This window comes from Balaenoptera borealis, assembly GCF_965194805.1.
Source record: "Balaenoptera borealis genome assembly, chromosome: 16".
In the NCBI taxonomy this organism is placed as follows: domain Eukaryota; kingdom Metazoa; phylum Chordata; class Mammalia; order Artiodactyla; family Balaenopteridae; genus Balaenoptera; species Balaenoptera borealis.
In genome coordinates, this window is record NC_138872.1 from 52,923,313 (window position 1) to 52,942,796 (window position 19,484).

A 19,484-nucleotide genomic window follows, 5' to 3' on the forward strand; every position below is an offset into this window, starting at 1 on the left:
CCCCCACCCCCGCCCCGTTCTGACGATTGTCTCTCATAAATACCCCTCAGTCTCTTCCTCCATCCCTGTCCCTCTGTCTGGGGCCAGACCTTCATCCTTCCTCCCCTTCTGCCAAGACCCACGGCCCCACCCACTCCCTTGGCCTTCAGCCTGTCCTCTTTCCATACAATACCAGGTCTTTTCTGCCATGGCCTCCTTCCCAAATCTGACAAGATCAGATTAATAACCGCTCCCGAATGTCCTCATTTGGGAATGGGCACCTCTTATCGTGCCTCTTGCCACACACATAGCTTATGTCTGATCCCAAGGTATTTTTTTTTTTAATATCTTTATTGGAGTATGATTGCTTTACAATGTTGTGTTAATTTCTATCGTACAACAAAGTGAATCAGCTGTAAGTATACATATATCCCCATATCCCCTCCCTCTTGAGCCTCCCTCCCATCCTCCCTATCCCACCCCCCTAGGTCGTCACAAAGCATCGAGCTGATCTCCCTATGCTATGCGGCAGCTTCCCACTAGCCATCCATTTTACATTTGGTAGTGTATATATGTCAGTGCTACTCTCTCACTTCGTCCCAGCTTCCCCTTCCCCGCTGTGTCCTCAAGTCTGTTCTCTACGTCTGTGTCTTTATTCCTGCCCTGCCACTAGGTTCATCAGTACCATTTTTCTAGATTCCATATATGTGCTTTAGCATACAGTATTCGTTTTTCTCTTTCTGACTTACTTCACTCTGTATGACAGAGACCCAAGGTATTCTTGATTAAGAGTAGAAAACATAATTGAAAAATAGTGCCAGCCACCATGTATCGGGTGCCCGCCACACCTGGGGTGCCGGGCTGCCCGCATGACTCCAAATTCCCATCCCACTCAGCCACACAGCCAGGGAGTGGCAGAGTCTGCATTTGTGTCCGTTCCACATTTTCCTGGGCTCAGGTTTACACTTCATTGTCTAAAAGATCAGTGAGTCTCTGTTGTGGGTTCAGCCCCTGGGAGGGAACTAGCAGGCTGGCATCCGCGGTCCCGGATGCCTGAGGACCTCAGGTGACAAGCCCCATCGGGCCATGAGATGTTAGGGACTTCTATAGTGGGTGGTTATGGGAGGTCGGTCTTCAGTCCAATAGCAGAGAGATCTGTAGAGACCTCTGCAAAGATGACTTCCTTGTCTGCCTCACGCTTCCTTCCCACTTGCCCGGCGCCTCTTCCTCCGCAGGTTCCCTATTACTTGAGAGTTTAAAGGATCACATATCAACCACCGCCCAGGACCACTGCAAAGCCATCTACCTGCATGTCCTCACTACCAACAATACGGCTATAAACTTCTATGAAAACAGAGACTTCAAGCAGCATCACTATCTCCCCTATTACTATTCCATCCGAGGGGTCCTCAAAGATGGCTTCACCTATGTCCTCTACATCAACGGTGGCCACCCTCCCTGGACCATCCTATATCCTTTCTCTTTCGGGGGTGAGGTATTGTGGCTTCCTAGCAGGGCCCGTGCACCAGCTGGAGCTGTGGTTGCCTTCACATGGCATCCACAAGGCCAAGCTCACGGGACCAGATGTTGTTGTGGGCGGGTCTGGCCGGCACATCTTGGGAAATGACGGTCTGGGTGTGGACATTGGGAAAGCAGGCCAGCTCTGGCACTCGGCGCTCGCTGGACGTTAGACTGGTATGAGGGGAGTGTTCAGCCTCCTGGGCCAAGCTCCATCCATCCATCAAGTATCGAATGAGAGCCTCCTGTTCCAGGTGCATGGGGGATACAACAGTGAACGAAACAGCCAGAAGCCCCTGCTCTCATGGGGCTGTGTGCTGGTGGGGGAGAAGACGAGCAAGTGAGGTGAAACGAACTGTTTGCTGTTTGTGAACACTTGGGTTCAAACCTTCTTTGCTGGGTGCGTGACCCAGAGGTGTGTCCCTGCCCTGCTCCCTCCTCTTTAACTCTCTCTGGCCCTTGACAGGTTCAGTGGAGGCCAGGAGACTTCCTGATAGTCATAGGGTGTGATCCCCAAAATACTGTGTGTATGTGAGAGAGAGAAGTTAAATGAATGAGTCCAGGATTTATCCTTTTCACAGGGAAATAAACGAGAAAGACAAGGGCGGCCCGAAAGCCTGCAGGCCTAGCTCCTGTGAAGATGGATCTCTGTGGGTGTCCACAGGGTCAGGACTGCTGACCCCTCCTCATCACAGGGACAGGGCCCTGCCACTCTGAGGACTGAGCGTAGGGGAGAACTAGGAACACTTGCTCTGCCAGACCCCACCCCCAGCACCCAGTCCTGTCCAGCCTTAGTCTGGGTGTCCAGGTGCCTGGGGCCTCACCCAGAAGGTCCCTTGTACCCAGGCTCTGCCCTGCATTATTTTGTGCAGCAGAGCCCCCTCCATCTGATGAGGCTTTCCAGCCCTGCAGAGGCTGAGCAGGCTCTTGGCCTCCTGCAAGAGTGGCATGCTGTCTGCATGCAGCCCCCATGGTCACCGTGCTGACAGTGCCACCCCGGGGCAGTTGGGCAGGCGAGTCGGAATCTTCCTTAACGGAGCTGCACGGACTACATCCAGCACCTGGGCTCTGCGCTAGCAAACCTGAGCCCCTGTTCCATCCCGCACAGGATCTACCGCCAGGCCCACAGCCTGCTCTGCAGCTTCCTGCCATGGTCAAGCATCTCCACCAAGGGCGGCATCGAGTACAGCCGGACCATGTGACGCCAGCCGGGCAGTCTCTGCCAGGCCCCACCCCTCGGCACCCTGTGGAAACCGCCTTCCCGGCCATCTGACTTCTGCTGTCATCTGCAGAGGAGCCAGTGGGCACCTGCCAGGCCCGTCGGCCTGCCCCAGCTGCAGGCCCGGTGCTACGTGGGCTCGGGAGAAGAGAGTCAAGGGGCGTGCCCGGTCTCCCCCAGGTACACCAGAGCAGGGGGTGCAGAAAGGGGAGCAGAGCCCAGTGGGATGATGGTTGGGGAAATTGAGGTGGTGCTTTCAGCAATGAAAACAGGAGGCCCTGGATGGGCATCTGCTGCTGAGGGTGCTGGGAAGCATGGCCAGGGGCCGAGATAGTTCCCGAACGTCTCTCAGAAACTTCAGGAGGGAAAGCAGAGCTCTTGAGCCCTGGCCAGAGCTTTATCTTTTCACTACCTGAACTACTTTTTAAAAAATAATGCATTCACATGGTTCAAAAATTGAAAAGTTACCAAAAGATCAAGCCCCTTCTACTCCTGTCCCCAGACACTCAGCTTCCCCTTCCCAGGGGTTATCAGTGCCACTGTGTCCCTGGTGGTGCTTCACTGTAGATGGTGGCTTTAACAGCAGCGGCCTTGCCCTGTGGTGGGCACCTAGATGAGAGCTCTGCTTAGACGTGGCCACTTCTGAGCACCGTGGGGAGCTGGTCTCCCAGGCCTCAGGGAATGGCAGAGCTGGAAGGCATCATGGGGACTCCAAGGTCTACCCCTTGTGCATGGACACGGCCCAGAGCGGATTGTGACGTGGGCCAAGCCCAGGCGGCAGGGCTCCGTGGCCTCCTAGGCTGGCACCCCCGTCGGTACTGTGGTTTGTGCTGGGACCGAGGAGAGCCAGTGGTCACTGGAAGGGACTTTGGACCTGGAGGAGGGCTCACGCTTCAGGAGCACCAGGGGCCCAGCTTTGGGCTCCTAGGCCAGGCCCCTGGGGAGGGGAGGGAAGCAGAGTGTTTCTGCTGAAGGCTTCACCCCTGCTCCCCTCTTGTCTATCCCACAGGCTCCTCCAGCCCTCCTTCCCAATCTGGAAACCTTCACTTCTGCTGAGCCCTGGCCGGGCCCCCGCACGTGCTCCAGCCCCACGGGCACCTGGGGGTGGCAGTGTTCACTGTGGTCTGTTTCTTCTGCTGCCCTGGGAGCAAGGGCATGGGAAAGGGCTTCCTTCCCCACGCCCCTCACCGGCCTCTTCCCCTCCACTGCCTGATCCTTCCAGCTCCTTCCTCCAAAGTCGGAATAAACTTCTGGGAGGGAGGAACCGAAGTGTTACAGACAGACTTGACCCTAAAGACACAGGAGCCTCTGAACAATGAGGGGTCGAAATAACGGGAAGGCCAGCCCCTGGTCCAAAACCAGCACCCAGAAGCCCGGGGGGCAGAGAGCAGCCCCGGTCTCTCCAGCCGGGGCTGACACTTGCTGGGCACAGCTGAGGAGGCTTCTTACCCACACACTGAGCTCTGGGGCTTCGCTCCCCACGTGTGCGGGCGGATAACGAGACAGATGCCCACATGCCCACTAGGAGGCTGAGTCCTCCCGCAGCCTCTTCCCACAGGCTGCTTCATTCTGTCCCGAGCGATTGGAACCGCCTGTCAGATGGTGGATGTGCCATTCAGCTGAGCTGCCGCAGGGAGCTGGGCTGAGGACAGGCGCCGCTGAGGGCCTGGGGGTTGTCTCCCCCAGCCCCCCAGCCCCATGAGCAGCAGCTCCGGGGCCTGGCCAGGTGCAGACGGGACGAAGCTGAGCACCACCATGACCAAGTGAGACCCGGCCTTTGGGGCTGGGGACAGTCACGTGCCTTGTGGTCCCTCCACCTCTGGGGCAGAGACAGTGCCTGGAAGTGTGCACGTGGACGGCACGTGCTCCTGGTGTCCCTTCTGCCAGGGCCCCTAGAGTTGCTTGCTGCCTGGCCTGCCCTTCCGGAGCAGAGGGGATGGCACAGAGTCTCACGCCGGACGAGAGCAGGAGACGGGAACACCCCAGGTGGGGGCTCCGTGACCGTGTCCTTCCTTCCCTCAGAACTTCCCGGCCCTGGGCTCCTGCGGCCTCACCGGTGGATCCCGGGCAGGAAGGGCACTCCATCTCCCCGCACTCCACACCTCGACGCTGACATTGGTTTCATGCTGAGGCCCAACTGGGTGTCCTCTCTAATCTGAATCAAAGATCATGTGATTTTTATTTCTGCCCCTCAGGGTAAGGGAAGAGTCTTCCAGAAGGTTCTGCCTTGGACATTCGTAATTGAGCTCAGAGGCCTTGCCCTGCCCCTCCCTCCTCGCCTCCTTATCACTGCAGTGTCCAGCCCAGTGTTGAACAGATTATAGTGTTTTGTCTTACTACAAACAAATAAATAGACTTTAATTGGTCACATCCTGTCTTTGCAGGCCCTGCGCCTGTGGACCTGCCCTGTGGCTGAGCGCGGCCCAGGAGCTGCTTGTTCCCTGAAGTCCCAAGGACGGCTTCCAGCTCAAAGGGCGATTGTTTTTTACGATCATAATTGTACCTTGCCCTGCCAAGGAATGCAGCCCTGGAAGAGGTTCTAGAGCTGGTGACAGTGCAGTGGTCAGGCAGGGGCCCTGCCCAGGGCACCCCACCGCAGGAGCCTGAGGCGGAGGGAGGGGGCAGCAGGTCCCAACCCCTGGCTGGGCCAAGCCTGGGACCAGGTCCTTCCACCAACTTCTTGGAGCCTCTGGCCACCCTGGGGGCAGGGGGTCGTGCCTGTCACCCTGTTAGACAAATGACTGGTTCAGGGGCTGGGAGTTGCCCAAGAGCCACACAGCTGTGAACGGTGGGCTTGAGACCCCAGCCCAGGTGTGGACCCCTCCAAAGTGTGGGTGCGCTGCTGCCTGAAGGCTGGGCCTCCCCCCGATGGCCCTCCCTATGGGACAGGGCCTGAGGCTGGTGGCCCGGACTAGGAGCTGCCACCACCCAGGGCCGTATGCACACTTAGAACAACCTGAAAAGCACCCAGGGGCCAAAGTCTCCAGAATCTGCTGTACCAGGGTACAGGGGCAGGGCAGGGGCCTGAGGGAGCTTTCCCCCATGTCTGGAAGGAGCCCAGCTGTCCTGGTGTCCAGAATGTCCTTGACACCATCATGTGTGGTCTGACAGAAGCCTGTGAGAGGGGTAGGTCAGCCCTTGCCTGACCCAGCCTGCCAGGACAGGAAATCAGCCAAATGGTGAGGGTCACTGAGGCAAACCCAGGTCCTCCCATCTGTCCCCACAGGCTGAGGCCCAGTGATGTAGAGCAGGGGGTCTCAGCCTGAGAGATTCTGCCCCCCAGGGGACATCAGACTCTCCGGAGATGTTTTTCGTTGCCACACTGAGCGGAGGGCACTACTGGAATCTAGTGAGTGGAGGCCAGGGTCGCTGCTAAACATCCTGCAACTCACAGAACAGCCCCCGAAACAAAGAATGGCATAGTCCCAAATGTCAACAGGGCTGGGATTAAGACCTCCTGATACAGAGGAGCCCATGCCTGGGTGCCTAGAGTCTAGTCCAGCTGGGAGAAGGGCTGTGCCCATTCTGCCTGGAGGGTCAGGGCAGCCAGGGGTCCCCAGAGAGGGTGAACTCAACCAAGGCCTCAGTGAGGGGCGGCGTGGGGTCAACGTCTCTGCCCAGGTTGGGAACTTGCTCTCCTCCCGACACCCTCCCTAAACCTGGCCTAACTTTCTGTGTCCTCTGCCCTCTCCACCCAGAACACCAAGCCCTGCTCTTAGGCCTGCTGAGACCCTGCCCACCCAGGAAGCCTGCCCAGAGTCCCGCCCCGAGGAGGACGGCTCCCTCCTCAACTAAGGGTGGGAGCACCTCGGATTCCCCCAGGATCTACATGGAACTCTGCTCTCAGAACACAGGTGCCGAGGGGCCATTTCTCTGGCTGAATTGGCCTGATGACAGACAGACCCAGGGACAGAAGGTGCAGGCCTTGGCTTTTATTGAAATTAGACCTGTAGGCTCCCTGGCCACTTGGGAGCCCAACTCTCCACTCCGCCCAGCCTCCCAGGTACAAGTGGCCGACTTGAATTGGAGCAGGCTGCAAGGGTACGCCCAGGCTTCTTTCTGTCCCTCCCGCAGGACCTCCTCCTCCTTCCACCTTCGAGTTTTCCCGAGGCTGGCCTAGGCTCTGGTGCTGGGCAGCTGCCCAGGCATCTCGGTGTGAGGATGCTACTGGTGGGGGCTGAGCCCTTCCCCCTGGACCTGTGTCCTCCTCCTCCTCCTGGGCCATCCTTTCCCCTCCTGTCCTGAGCTGGGAGAACCAGCCCTGGCACTTGGATCCCTATGGCCTCTCCAGAGCCCCAGAGTGCGTTCTCTTGCATGAGGGACATGTGGATTCCTCTGAGGCCCCCCAGGATCTCTTAGGCCTGAGCCCCAAGCCTTCACGGGGACCGGGCTGGGAGGGGGCACCCTTGGCTGGGTCCATGCTGGAACTGGAAGCTGAGGAAAGTGGGGGGAGAGGAGTCACTTGGAGGGACCTGGGGGAGGCTGCCAGCCTATGACCCCCGTGAACCTGGCATCCTTCAAAACCGGAGGGGAGGGGGCAGTTCTCCTTAAAGAAAACCTGGGAGGGGAGGAGGAAGAGGGAAACATGTTTCAAACTGAAAGGACCCTTCTCTAACGCGAACCCCTCATTTTACAAATGGGGAAACTGAGGCCTGGCCAGCGGGGGAGAGCAGTCTGAGGTCCCTCATCAAATGTAGAGCTGGGACAGGTACCCAGGCAGATTGGGAGTGGAGAGGGGCCACCTGGGTCCATCTGAGTGCCCAGCCCAACCCTGCCCGGGGTCTTCCCCCTCCTGTCCCCAGCCCTGCATCACCTGAACAGGTGCTCACCTGTATTTCCCAGGCTGTCGAACTTCCAGAAGGGCTGAGTGGTGACTGTTACCTGAGCCCAGAGCCCCCTGTTTCAAGTCCAGGGGCCAGACTGTGCCCTCAGGTTGTGGGAGGCAGCCCCCGGCCATGAGCTGGCCCAGCCAATGGGTCTCACACTGGCCGGCAGGCTGCATGAGGCCTGGCAGGTAGAGAGCCAGACCCCGGAGGTGGTACAACCGGAAATTCTTGGGCTTGCTTCCCTGGGCACTGGGACACTGCTGCTGCTGGGCCCCCAGCCCCCCGTCGTAGATATTGGGTGGCGTGTCGGGGTGACTGGTGCGTCCTCGGACCCAGCTCACTGCATCTGTGGAGGGGAGAGCAGGAGGTTGGTGTCTGGTGGGCCACAGAGGCCGTGAGGGGACAGTGTAGTCACATGCTCATGTGATGGGCTCCACCCCTGGCCTGCAGAGCCTCAGCTTACCTGTCTGTCAAATGGGCTCCACCCCCTGTCTCCCACCTCCCTCACCCAACAAAGCACTCCTTCTCCCTCCCAACCAACAGGGAGGCTGAGAAGCCTGAGTCTTGGCACCAAGATCTCTTTCAGGACTGCAGGCTCTTTCTGCCACCCCTTTTTGCCCCCTACCCTAGAGAGAGCATTCTGGTGCCCAGGGTCACATGGCCTGGACTGGTGGCCATTCCCCTCTCCCAAGCTTGTATGTCCCTGAGGCCACCCTGGTGGCTTTGGGCCCAGGTCAGGACAGGAGGACATCTCTCCTCCTGCCACTCCTCCCCGCAGCCTGGCACCTTCTCTTATGCGCAGCTGAGAGAACACACAGACCAAGGCTTCCATGGAGGGCCAGCCAGGTGGGAGAGGAGCAGCCGAGCCTCCTGTGCAGCAGGGCTGTGCTCTCCCCTGCCTAGGGGATGGATCTGCAGGTCTCCCTTGGCAACCAGCTCTGTGATGTCACAGGGAAGACTCCCAGGTTTCCCAGATCCCTGAGTTTGGGAGAGGATGACGCTCAAGGGCAGGGGCAGGGTGGGAGGAGGACAAGGGAAGGGGGCAGAACCTTAGGGGAGGTCCCTGGTCCCTCTGGCTTGGGACAGGCATGCCAAACAGATTCAGCTCTTGCAGGCTGAGGAGTCACTCCCAGGGGTGACTTCTTGGGGTATCAGTTTCTTCATCCATGGATGGATAATGAAGGTTTAAGGATGCAGACTTGGTGAGATCTGGCTCAGTGCTTTGAGCATGCTGAGAAGGTGGTATTGGGTGACTGGATAGGTCCCTTAATTTTTCTGTACATTTTCCCCTAAGTAGATGATCGAGTACTGTGGGATCACACCAAGTGTAAGGAAGGATTTGGAGGAACCGGAACTCTCATATATTGCTGGGGGAATGTAAAATGGTACCACCAATTTGGGAAACAGTTTCTTAAAAAGTTAAACCTTCAATTCTCTCTATTCACAGATGACATGATCTTATACAGAGAAAAAAATTAATTCACACTAAAAAAACTATTTGAGCTAATAAAACTCGGAGCTAATAAGATTCAGCAAAGTCTCAGGATACAAGATCAACACGCAAAATTAACTGTATTTCTATACAGTAGCAAAGAACAAAAAGAATAAAACAGGAATAAAATTAACCATGGAGGTACAAGACAACACTGAAAACTAGAAAACATTGCTGGGAAAAAAAAAATAAAAATAAATGGAAAAAGATCCTGTTCATGGTTTGAAGACTTAATATTGTTAAGACAACAATCCTTCCCAAAGTGATCTATAGAGTCAATGCAATTCTTATCAAAATCTCAATGGCCTTGTAGGCAGAAACAGGAAAACTGATCCTAAAATTCATGTGGAATTACAAGGGAGCCCAAAAGCCAAAAACAATCTTAAAAAGTTTGAAGACTCAAGAGTTCTGATTTCAAAACTTATTGCATACAATGCTATAGTAACCATAACTGTGGAACTGGTATAAGGCTAGACATCCAGACTAATGGAATAGAATAGAGAGCCCAGAATAATTTCATACACCTCTGGACAATTTATTTTTAACAGGTTGCCAAGACTATTCCGTAGGGAAAATAATAGTCTCTTCAACAAATGGTGCTGGGACAACTAGATGTTCAAAAGATACAAATGAAGAATGAAGCTGGACCCCTACCTCACACCATATACAAAAATTAACTCAAAGAAAACTCTTTGAAGAAATCTTCATCACCATGGATTTGGTAATGGATTCTTAGATATGACAACAAAAGCACAAGCAACAAAAGAAAAAATAGGTAAATTGGACTTCATAAAAGTTGAAAACTTTTGTGTTGCAAAAGACAGTGTCAAGAAGTGAAAAGACAGCCTACAGAATGAGAGAAAACATTTGCAAATCATATATCTGATTAGAGTGTAGTATCTAGAACACACAAAGAGCTCTTACAAGTCAACAACAAAAAGACAAACAACCCAATTTAAAAATGGGTAAAGAACTTGAATAGATATTTTCCCAGAGAAGATATACAAATAGTCAACAAGCACATGAAAACATGTTCAATGTATTTAGTCATTAGAGAAATGCAAATTTGAACCACAGTGAGGGACTTCCCTGGTGGCACTGTGGTTAAGAATCCGCCTGCCGATGCAGGGGACACAGGTTCGAGCCCTCGTCCAGGAGGATCCCACATGCCACAGAGCAACTAGGCCCGTGCGCCACAACTACTGAGCCTGCGCTCTGGAGCCCGCGAACCACAACTGCTGAACCCAATGCCACAACTACTGAGGCCCACCCGCCTAGAGCCCGTGCTCCGCGACAAAGATAAGCCACCGTAATGAGGGGCCTCCTGTGCACTACAATGAAGAGCAGCCCCCGCTCGCCACAACTAGAGAAAGCCTGCGTGTAGCAACGAAGACCCAATGCAGCCAAAAATAAATAAATTTTTAAAAAATTATAAAAAATAAACCACAGTGAGACACTACTTCTCACACATGAGGCTGGCTATAATTTTAAAAACCAACCAACCAAATAACCCCACAGAAGATAAGTGTTAATGAGGGTGTAGAGAAATTGAAACCTGCCTACACTGCTGGTGGGAATGGAAAATGGTGCAGCCACTATGGAGAACAGCTTGGCAGTTCCTCAACAAGTTAAACGTAGAATTACCATATGACCTAGCAATTTCACTCCTAGGTATATACCCAAAAGAGTCGAAAACAGGTATTTAAATAAATACTTGTACACAAATATTTATAGCAGCATTATTTATAGTAACCAAAGAGTAGAAACAACCCAAAAGTCCATCAGCTAATGGATGGATAAACAAATTGTAGTCTGTCCATACAGGGAAATATTATTCAGCTGTAAAAAGAATGAAGTACTGATACACAGGGCAACATGGATGAACCTCAGAAACATACTGCTCAGTGGTAGAAGCCAGATACAAAATGCCACATATTTTATTCTGTTTACACGAAATATGCAGAATGAATAAATCCAAAGTGACAGAAATCAGGTTAGTGATTACCAGGGGTTGTGGGGAAGGAGAAATGGGGAGAGACTGCTTAGTTGGTGTGACATTTCTTTTTGGGGTGATTAAAATATTTTGGAACTAAATAGAGATGGTGGTTGAACATTTCAAATGTATTTAATGCTACCGAATTGTACACTTATAAGGGCAAATTTTACGTTATGTATATTTTATCACAATAAAAATAAGTAAATGACCAGCACCACTTAAAACTATCAAGGTCATCAAAAACAAGGAAAGTTTGAGAAACTGTCACAGTCTAGAGAAACCTAAGAAGACATGACGACTAAATGTAATGCTGTGTCCTGAATCAAATCATAGAACAGGAAAAGGACAGTAGGTTAGAAATGAGGAAATCTGGACTTCAGTTAATAATAATGTATCAGTATTGGTTCATCAGACAAATGCACCATACTAATGTAAGATGTTAACAGTTGCGGGGATGAGGGAGAGATGGAATATACAGGAACTCTGTTCTATCTTTGAAACTCCTTTGAAAATCTAAAACTGTTCTAAAATCAAAAGTCCATTGAAGGGCTTCCCTGGTGGCACAGTGGTTAAGAATCTGCCTGCCAATGCAGGGGACACGGGTTCGAGCCTTGGTCCGGGAAGATCCCACATGCCGCGGAGCAGCTAAGCCTGTGTGCCACAACTACTGAGCCTGCGCCCTAGAGCCCACAAGCCACAACCACTGAAGCCCACGTGCCTACGGCCTGTGCTCCACAACAAGAGAAGCCACCGCAGTGAGAAGCCCGCGCACCGCAACGAAGAGTAGCCCCCGCTCGCCGCAACTAGAGAAAACCCGCGTGCCGCAACAAAGACCCAACGCAGCCAAAAATAAAGTTATTTTTTAAAAAAATTATTGAAAAAAAGTTAAACATTCACTTGCCTTATGACTCTATGTCATTCATAGGTATTTATTCAAGAGAAAAGAAAGCATATGTGTCTTTATAAGGATTTCTACATGAATGTTCATACCAGCTTTATTTGTACTAGCCCCAAACTGGAAATGCCCAGGAACAGGTGATGTGTAAATAAACTGTGGTATATCCATACAATGGATATACAACTCAGCAGTAAAAAGGAATGAATTACCGATATAGGCTACAACATGGATGAGTCTCAAAATAATTATGCCAAGTAAAAGATGCCAGACAAAAAGAATATGTTGTGTGATCCCATTTATATAAAACCCGAGAAATACACCTGTGTACAGTGACAGAAAGCAGAGGAATGGTTGCCTGGGGTAGAAGGAGTGGCAGGAGGTAGACATTACAAAGGGGTGGGACACAGGAAAACAGGTGGCAGATGTGTTCTCTATCTTGATTGGGATAGTTTCTTGCGTGTATACACTTGTCAAAGCTTATTAAATTGCACACTTTAAATATGTGCATTTTATCTTATGTTAAAAAGCTGTTAAAAAAAGTAAAAACCGAGGGAGGAGGCTCGGTGCTCCCTCCGTGCCCTGCCAGCTACAGTGGATGTCAAGTGCTGTCTGCCCATCACAGCCTCCACTGTGTGTGTCAGGCATCACAACCTCCACTTTGACATTGAAGAATCTAAGTCCCCCAGAGGTTGAGTAACTTCCCAAGGTCACAAAGCTGACTGCTTTAGAGACTGCACTGGGTGCCCTGTGCACACCAGTTTGCCCAGATCTGGTGGACTTCAGGCAGCCTGTTGTGTCAGCTCTGAACTGGGCATCACAGCCAGCACAGAGCATGGGAGGAGGGCAGGGGACGTGGCCTTTCCTCAAAGACCTTTCACTTCACTGGGGTGAGGGGCATTGTACTCCGACTCACTCATTCAGTCTCAGCATGTATGTTCTGAGAGCCTGTGTAGTGCCAGGTACTATTGTAGACTTGGGGAGAGAGTCGAGTAGGACAGAGAAGGTATGTTTCCACGGCGCATACATGTCCAGATCAGAGACACAGAAGAGAAGCAAGGGAGATGTTTCCAGGTATAATACGAAGAAAATAAAAGAAGGTGATGTGACAGGGAGGGGCTGGGAAGGGTCTGCTTTAGTGTAGATGGTCCGAGAGCCCTCTTCACAAAGATCTGAAGAAGTTGGGAAGAGCACTACGGACAGAGAGAACTACTTGCGCAAAGACCAGAAAGCAGGAAGAAGGTGGGCGTGTTCAACAGGAAGCCAGGGAGGGGAGATGGAGGGAAGGGAGCAGAGGAGGCACAGAGCAGGCGCAGCTCAGAGGACTGAGTTTTCTTTGAACAGCGATGGGAAGCCATTGGATAGTTTTTTTTTAAGCTTTTTTGTTTTTAGTCATGCTTAGTGATACACTATTTTATTTTATTCTATTCGCCATGCCACGCGTCTTGTGGGATCTTAGTTCCCCGACTAGGGATCGAACCTGGGCCCCAGGTTCGACAGGGCAGTGAAAGCGCCCAGTCCTAACCACTGGACCCCCAGGGAATTCCCAAGAGATACAATTTTAGATGTGGTAAAATTCACCCTTTTTAGTGCACAGATCTATGAGTTTTGACAAACAGCTACTGTCATGTAATTACCACCCCAATCAAGATACAGAACAGTTTCATCACCCCCAAAATTATTTTGCACCCAACTCTTCCTGGCAATCACTGATTTATGTCTGTATTTTCATCTCATTCAGATTGTCATGTAAATGGAATCGTACAGTACAAAGCCTTTTTAAAAAATATATTTATTTATTTTATTTATTATTTTTGGCTGTGTTGGGTCTTTGTTGCTGCGTGTGGGCTTTCTCTAGTTGTGGCGAGCGGGAACTACTCTTCGTTGCGGTGCGCGGGCTTCTCATTGCGGTGGCTTCTCACTGTGGTGGCTTCTCTTCTTGTGGAGCATGGGCTCTGGGCGCGCGGGCTTCAGTAGTTGTGGCTTGCGGGCTCTAGAGCTCAGGCTCAGTAGATGTGGCGCACGGGCTTAAGTGCTCCGCGGCATGTGGGATCTTCCTGGACCAGGGCTAGAACCCATGTCCCCTGCATTGCCAGGCGGATTCTTAACCAGTGCACCACCAGGGAAGCCCTTTTTAAATATTTTTATTGGAGTATAATTGCTTTACAATGTTGTGTTAGTTTCTGCTGTACAACAAAGTGAATGTATACATATATCCCCATATCCTCTCCCTCTTGAGCCTCCCTCCCACCCTCCCTATCCCACTCCTCTAGGTCGTCACAAAGCATCGAGCTGATCTCGCTGTGGCATGCAGCAGCTTCCCACTAGCCATCCGTTTTACATTTGGTAGTGTATGTCAGTGCTACTCTCTCACTTTGTCTTAGCTTCCCCTTCTCCCACTGTGTCCTCAAGTCCTTGTACGAAGCCTTTTGAGTCTGGCTTCTTCCAGTTAGCATAAGGCATTGGAGATTCATCATTGTCCTTGTGTATTTTAGCTCTTTGCATTTTCAAAATTGCTGAGTGGTAATCCATTGTGTGAATGTACCACAATGTGTTTATCCATTCATAAGTTGAGGGGCACTTGAGTGGTTTCCAGTTTGGGGCAATTATAAAGCTGCTCTCAACATGTATGTATAAGTTTTGTGTGAACATAAGTATTTATTTCTCTTGGGCAAATACCTGGGAGAGAGACTGCTGAACTGTACGTTGTGTATGTTTAACTTTATTAAGAAACTACCGACTGTTTTTCCAAAGTGGATGTACAGTTTCATATTCTCACCAATAGTGTATGAAAGCCCAAGTTGCTCCACATCCTTTCAAGCCCTTGGCACTGTCAGGGTTTTTGTGGTTTTTTGTTGTTTTAGCTATTCTAATAATTGTGTAGTGATATTTTGTGGTTTAATATGCATTTCTCTAATGACTAATAATCTTGAGCATCTTTTCCTTTGCTTACGATTTGTAATGAAATAAAATTCATATTTTAAGGCAAGACAAGAAGATTTAAACACAATTTTTTTTCTGCCCATTTGGGCCTCCTCTCTCCCCTGTAGTGTGCATTGTGTATCTGCCTTATGCATTAACCAGACCTCCCCAACAGCAGAAATACCTGCTCAACCATAAAGCTCAATTTTTCTTCTTCTGATGCCAGTTATATAACTCCTTAGAAGATAACATTCCTTTCTCAATCTTGTAAGGGGTCATGATGCAGATATTTTTGGTGAACTTTGTGTGCAATGCCAATATAACATTTCCCTTAAAGATAGCGATTGGTGCAGAACACACTGGGTCAGATGATCTGGGGAGATACTGGGCCACACCTAATGGAAGTTCTTAGCTTAAATACCTACTTAGGACCTTAGTAATGTTACTTGTATTCTGTTTATTTTGCAAGATTATAGTTTCTTGTATTACTGAATGTGTGACTGAGCCTCTGATAATGACTAGGCTACTTGAAACAATTGATCAAATATATGGTTCTGTAACATTGAAGATTTTTTTTCTTTTTTTGGCCACGCCACGTGGCTTGCAGGATCTTAGTTCCCTGACCAGGGACTGAATCCAGGCCCTTGGCGGTGAAAGCGCAGAGTCCCAACCACTGGACCACTAAGGAAGTTCCAAGATTGATGATATTAATAGTGTAACTCTAGATACAGGAAGAAGCAGTAAGAGAGAACCATTTCCTGGACCATAAGAGACTAGAAAGACAGGCAAGGTGGTCCAGAGGCTTTTGGCTACTGTTAACAGTCCAGTGATAGCACATTGCGTGGCCTATCAATGAAATCCTTGCTTGACCTGGGTATGAGCATTCCTAGAGCCGTGGGACAAACTGGTCATGAAATGCTTCCCAAACCTTGGTAGAAGTTAAGACGGAAAAGGAGGAGATTGTAAAACAAAGAATGTTGCTCACCATCCAATTCTACAAGAATTGAGTCATTAGTCACTACAGTCACTGATTTACAACACACCCTGAAAGAAATTCAGGGCCAAGATCAGGATGAGGCATTTTGTGCTCTGGGAAAACTGGCAGAACTAGCTCTCAGATATTTGTGGGAGAAAATTTTATGAACTCAGTTTCTTGCATCTTCCCATACTTAGAAAAGCACTACAATCATTAACTAAGATATCTGCTCCTCGTGAATAGCAGTCGCCTTCTACCAAGATGTATGCTTGACTGCACCTACCCCTTAGTCAAAATCACTACATACTAGCCTCCCTCTTTCCTCTTTGAAACATCCTCAGAGCTTTCTGTAAGACTGTTTCCCTGATTATAATCCTCAGGCTGGCCCGAATAAACTATGCATTTCTTAGATTGACTATTGATTAATTTTTTTGTTGACATTTGCCATATCTTCCCTTGTGAAGTATCTGTTTTAAGTTTTTTGTCTACTTTCTTGTCTTTAATTTTTTAAAAACAATTTTTGACTGGGCTGTGTGGCATGCAGGATCTTAGTTCCTGGACCAGGGATGGAACCCGTACCGCCTGCAGTGGAAGCTTGGAGTCTTAACCACTGGACCACCACGGAAGTTCCTTTTTCTACTTTCTAATTGGATGGTTTTCTTTACTGAGTTTTGAGAGTTTGTTATGTATTTTGGCTAGAAGGCTTTTTATCAGATGTGTTTTGTGAATTTATTTTTCAGACTCTGGATTATCTTTTCATGTTCTTAGTGTCTTGAAGAGCAGTTTTAAATTTTGATGAGGTGCAATTTATCAAAAAACATTTTTTTAGAGGATGATACTTTTGGTATATCTAAGAATTCTTGTTTAACCCAGTCACAAAGTTTTCCCCATAAGTTTTCTTCTGGAAAAGTTATATTCGGTTGGCCAAAAAGTTCGTTCCGGTTTTTCTGTGCGATATTAACGAACTTTTTGGCCAACCCAATAGTTTTTAGGTTTTACTCTTAGGCAAGGGTGGAGGTTCATTTACTTGCATTTCCAACTGTTCCAAAACTATTTCTGAAAGATTATTCTTTCTCCACTAAAGGGCTTTATCATCTTTGTTCTAATGACCATGTATATGTGGATCTATTTCGGGACTCTCTTTGAGGTCCCGTGCCTTTATGTGTCTGTTACTTCGCCAAAACCAATGCAGGGGCGGAGGGCGTCCCACGGTTTGGTAGTCCCTCGTCTTCGCCTACCCTTTTGGGCTCAGCTCACTTCACCTCCCCAGCCCTTGCTGTCGCCTATCCCCAACCGTGGCAGCCCAGTAGAGAGGACTCCCAAGTTAGGTCACAGCTTAGCTGGCCACATGTTGGGCGCGGTCCTCACCCCGGAGCCGCCCCCTCCCTCCACCAGGCGCAACGACAGCTCCAGCTGGCAGAGTTCACGGTTGCCAGGACAACCGCCGGCGCGCGAAGACCCGGGCCAGTTTCCGGCCTGTTGTGAAGAGCGGGACGGCTGCGCACGCGCAGATGGCTGCCGGGCCTGCTCTCGCCGCCTTGCGGTCAGCTCCTGCCTGCGACTCGCAGTCTGTGGCCTCAACTGCTTCACGCTGCAGGCGCTTCTGGCGGGTTTCGGACGTGTGCGCGGCCAGCCATTTTACACATGCCAGAGAGAAATGTACTGGGCACAGGACCCAGGCTGGAGACCCGGCTTCGTGATATTATGTACATTCTTTCTAGAGGAGTTTAGGAGGAAATGGGAAGTAGTACGTAGGGTGCCTCGCACAGCGTCAGGCACTTAGTAGGTCCTCAGAACGTGTCAGTCAGTGCCAAATGTCTGCAAACTGTGTAAAGGGGGCCCGGCCGCCAGGCGGGGCGGGACCCCACGCCCCCTCCCTCAGCGTCGCGGGACGCCCCCTGCCGGCTGCCCTTTCTCTGGCGGCATGGAGCATGCGCACACAGCCCGGCCGTTTCGCCTCCAGTCCTGTTTGGCCCCGGCTGCGCGCCGTAGAGGGCTCCGTGCATTGCCATAGAAACCCGTGAGCGCTGAGGGGCGAGCGGCTGAGACTCCGGCGTCCTGAGGACCAGAGCGCCATGTCTTTCCGCGACCTCCGCAGTAAGGCAAACCTGACCCCTGTGACCAGCGGTCCTCCCGAGACTCGGGGCTCCGGCCCGCCGGGTCCCCTGTCTGAGCCCCGCCGTGGCTCCCGCGCTGGAGCCCCCTCCCGGGCCTCTGCGGCTCGGGGGCGCTCCTGGCCCGCCGCCCCCCAGGCTGAGCGCCCCAGCCCTGTCTCATAGCCCTTCCTGCGATGATAGGAGGTTGTGTATGTGTATGCGGCTAGTGCGGCTGAGAAACCGAAGCTTTAATTTTATCTAATTTTAATTGACTTATGGGACTGTTCGCTACTGTATTGGAAAACGCAGAGACCGTTTTGAGCTGGGTTAGCTTAGAGCTCCGGGAAACGAACAACAACCGAGGAGGGGCTGGTGAATAATAATTGAGGCTTCCGTTTTTTCGAGCTTTTATGATCTGCCAGGTAGTTAGTTACTGTCTTATGTGTGTTCATCGTTTCATTCACTCCTCTGAACAACTGTGCTCCTGTGTTTAGAGATGAGGAACTGGGCAGAGAGAGGTCAGGTCAGGGGACACACGTGGTAAGAGCTGGCGCTGAAGTGTTAAGTCAGGTTGTCTAACCTACAAAGCTTGCATCTTTTCTAAAGGGGCTGGTGAGGAGAAGGGAACCCAAGTGCCTTTGCTAGGAGGGTGGGGGAGTGGAAGAATGGGGAAAAGAGAATTAGTTACTACTACTTTGGGGGACACCTGTTACACACCAAACATTTTACATTCAGTATCTTGTTTTAGTCCTCACTGTAGCAGTAAGGTGGTTCGTATAAGTTTCTGGATGAAATACTTTGAGGCAGGGAGGTAAAGTAGTTTGCTTTAGGTCACATAGCTAGAACTGGGTGGAAACGAGGATCAAAAGGTAGGACTGTGTGAATGAATCAGTTGCCTTTTATACGCTTTCATTTTCTGAATCTGAAGCAGTTTAGCCAACTGGCTCCACCTTCATAGGTGTAGCAGGTGATTGCCAATTTGGTGTGATCTGAGGGGCCTCTTTAAGGCCAATTTTCTAACAGTTGCTGGTGCCTGAAATTTCCCCATTAAAGATTACTCCTTTCAGTTGTGAATTGCTCTTTTTTCTATAATGGAAATATATAGGAAGAGGCATCACATTTTATTGATGCCTATTAGCACTATTGTGTGAATCTGTGCCCTCTGGGATTTGGAGGTTCTTGGTGACCTTATGTTGTAGAGACAAGTTTCTCCTTCCTCATAGTTGAGGGAGGCCAGCCTTCTGCTAGGGGACGTTGAATGGAGTTGTGTTGGGAAAAGTGTACAAGAAGGGGATTTCTGAACATTGTGACCTTAAATGAATGCTGTACATTATGCAATTCATGGTAAGATTCTTACTCAGATTGTCTCCATTTTGACAATAATACTGTAGAATTAACAACTGCACTGCTACTTAGCGGCAAGAAGTGTTTAGGGCTTACTGTGTGATGGGAAGGCTACTGCTTTATTTTCCATTGCTCTATTTAAATAGCCCTCAAAACAGCAACAGAGGCCCTCTGCTTCTCTTTCCTCTGCTTCTCTTTCCTCTGCTTATGCCTTCTCTTCT

The 19,484-nt window shown here is 50.5% G+C and overlaps 3 protein-coding genes across 14 annotated transcripts in view; 2 read left to right on the top strand and 1 right to left on the bottom strand.

The window, feature by feature from the left end:
* Positions 1–5,084, top strand: part of NAA60 (N-alpha-acetyltransferase 60, NatF catalytic subunit) — a 40,048-nt gene extending 34,964 nt beyond the window's left edge. For 4 of the 6 annotated variants that reach the window (XM_082362220.1, XM_082362217.1, XM_082362218.1 and 1 more), the window contains 2 exons: positions 1,215–1,449; positions 2,543–2,845. In XM_082362220.1, the coding sequence (XP_082218346.1) occupies positions 1,215–1,449; positions 2,543–2,699 (392 nt within the window). In that variant the 3' untranslated portion in view covers positions 2,700–2,845. Of the gene's footprint in view, positions 1–1,214; positions 1,450–2,542; positions 2,897–3,725 lie in introns of those variants that run through there. The other 2 variants (XR_014236053.1, XR_014236054.1) reach the window with 1 other exon arrangement.
* A 1,641-nt stretch (positions 5,085–6,725) lies between these two features.
* LOC309613162 (uncharacterized protein C16orf90 homolog) lies at positions 6,726–8,374 on the bottom strand (the record flags this gene model as incomplete). The annotated part of the gene is given in 4 exon segments (XM_082359718.1): positions 6,726–7,150; positions 7,546–7,565; positions 7,567–7,960; positions 8,329–8,374. Coding segments are annotated over 4 exon segments (618 nt in total). The 3' UTR covers positions 6,726–6,992.
* Positions 8,375–17,778: 9,404 nt separating this feature from the next.
* The window catches only part of CLUAP1 (clusterin associated protein 1), a 42,567-nt gene continuing 40,861 nt past the window's right edge, over positions 17,779–19,484 (top strand). For 3 of the 7 annotated variants that reach the window (XM_082362183.1, XM_082362189.1, XM_082362184.1), the window contains exon 1: positions 17,788–17,920. In XM_082362183.1, coding sequence (XP_082218309.1) covers positions 17,899–17,920 — 22 coding nt within the window. In that variant the 5' untranslated portion in view covers positions 17,788–17,898. Of the gene's footprint in view, positions 17,921–19,484 lie in introns of all 7 variants that reach the window. The other 4 variants (XM_082362185.1, XM_082362182.1, XM_082362186.1 and 1 more) reach the window with 4 other exon arrangements.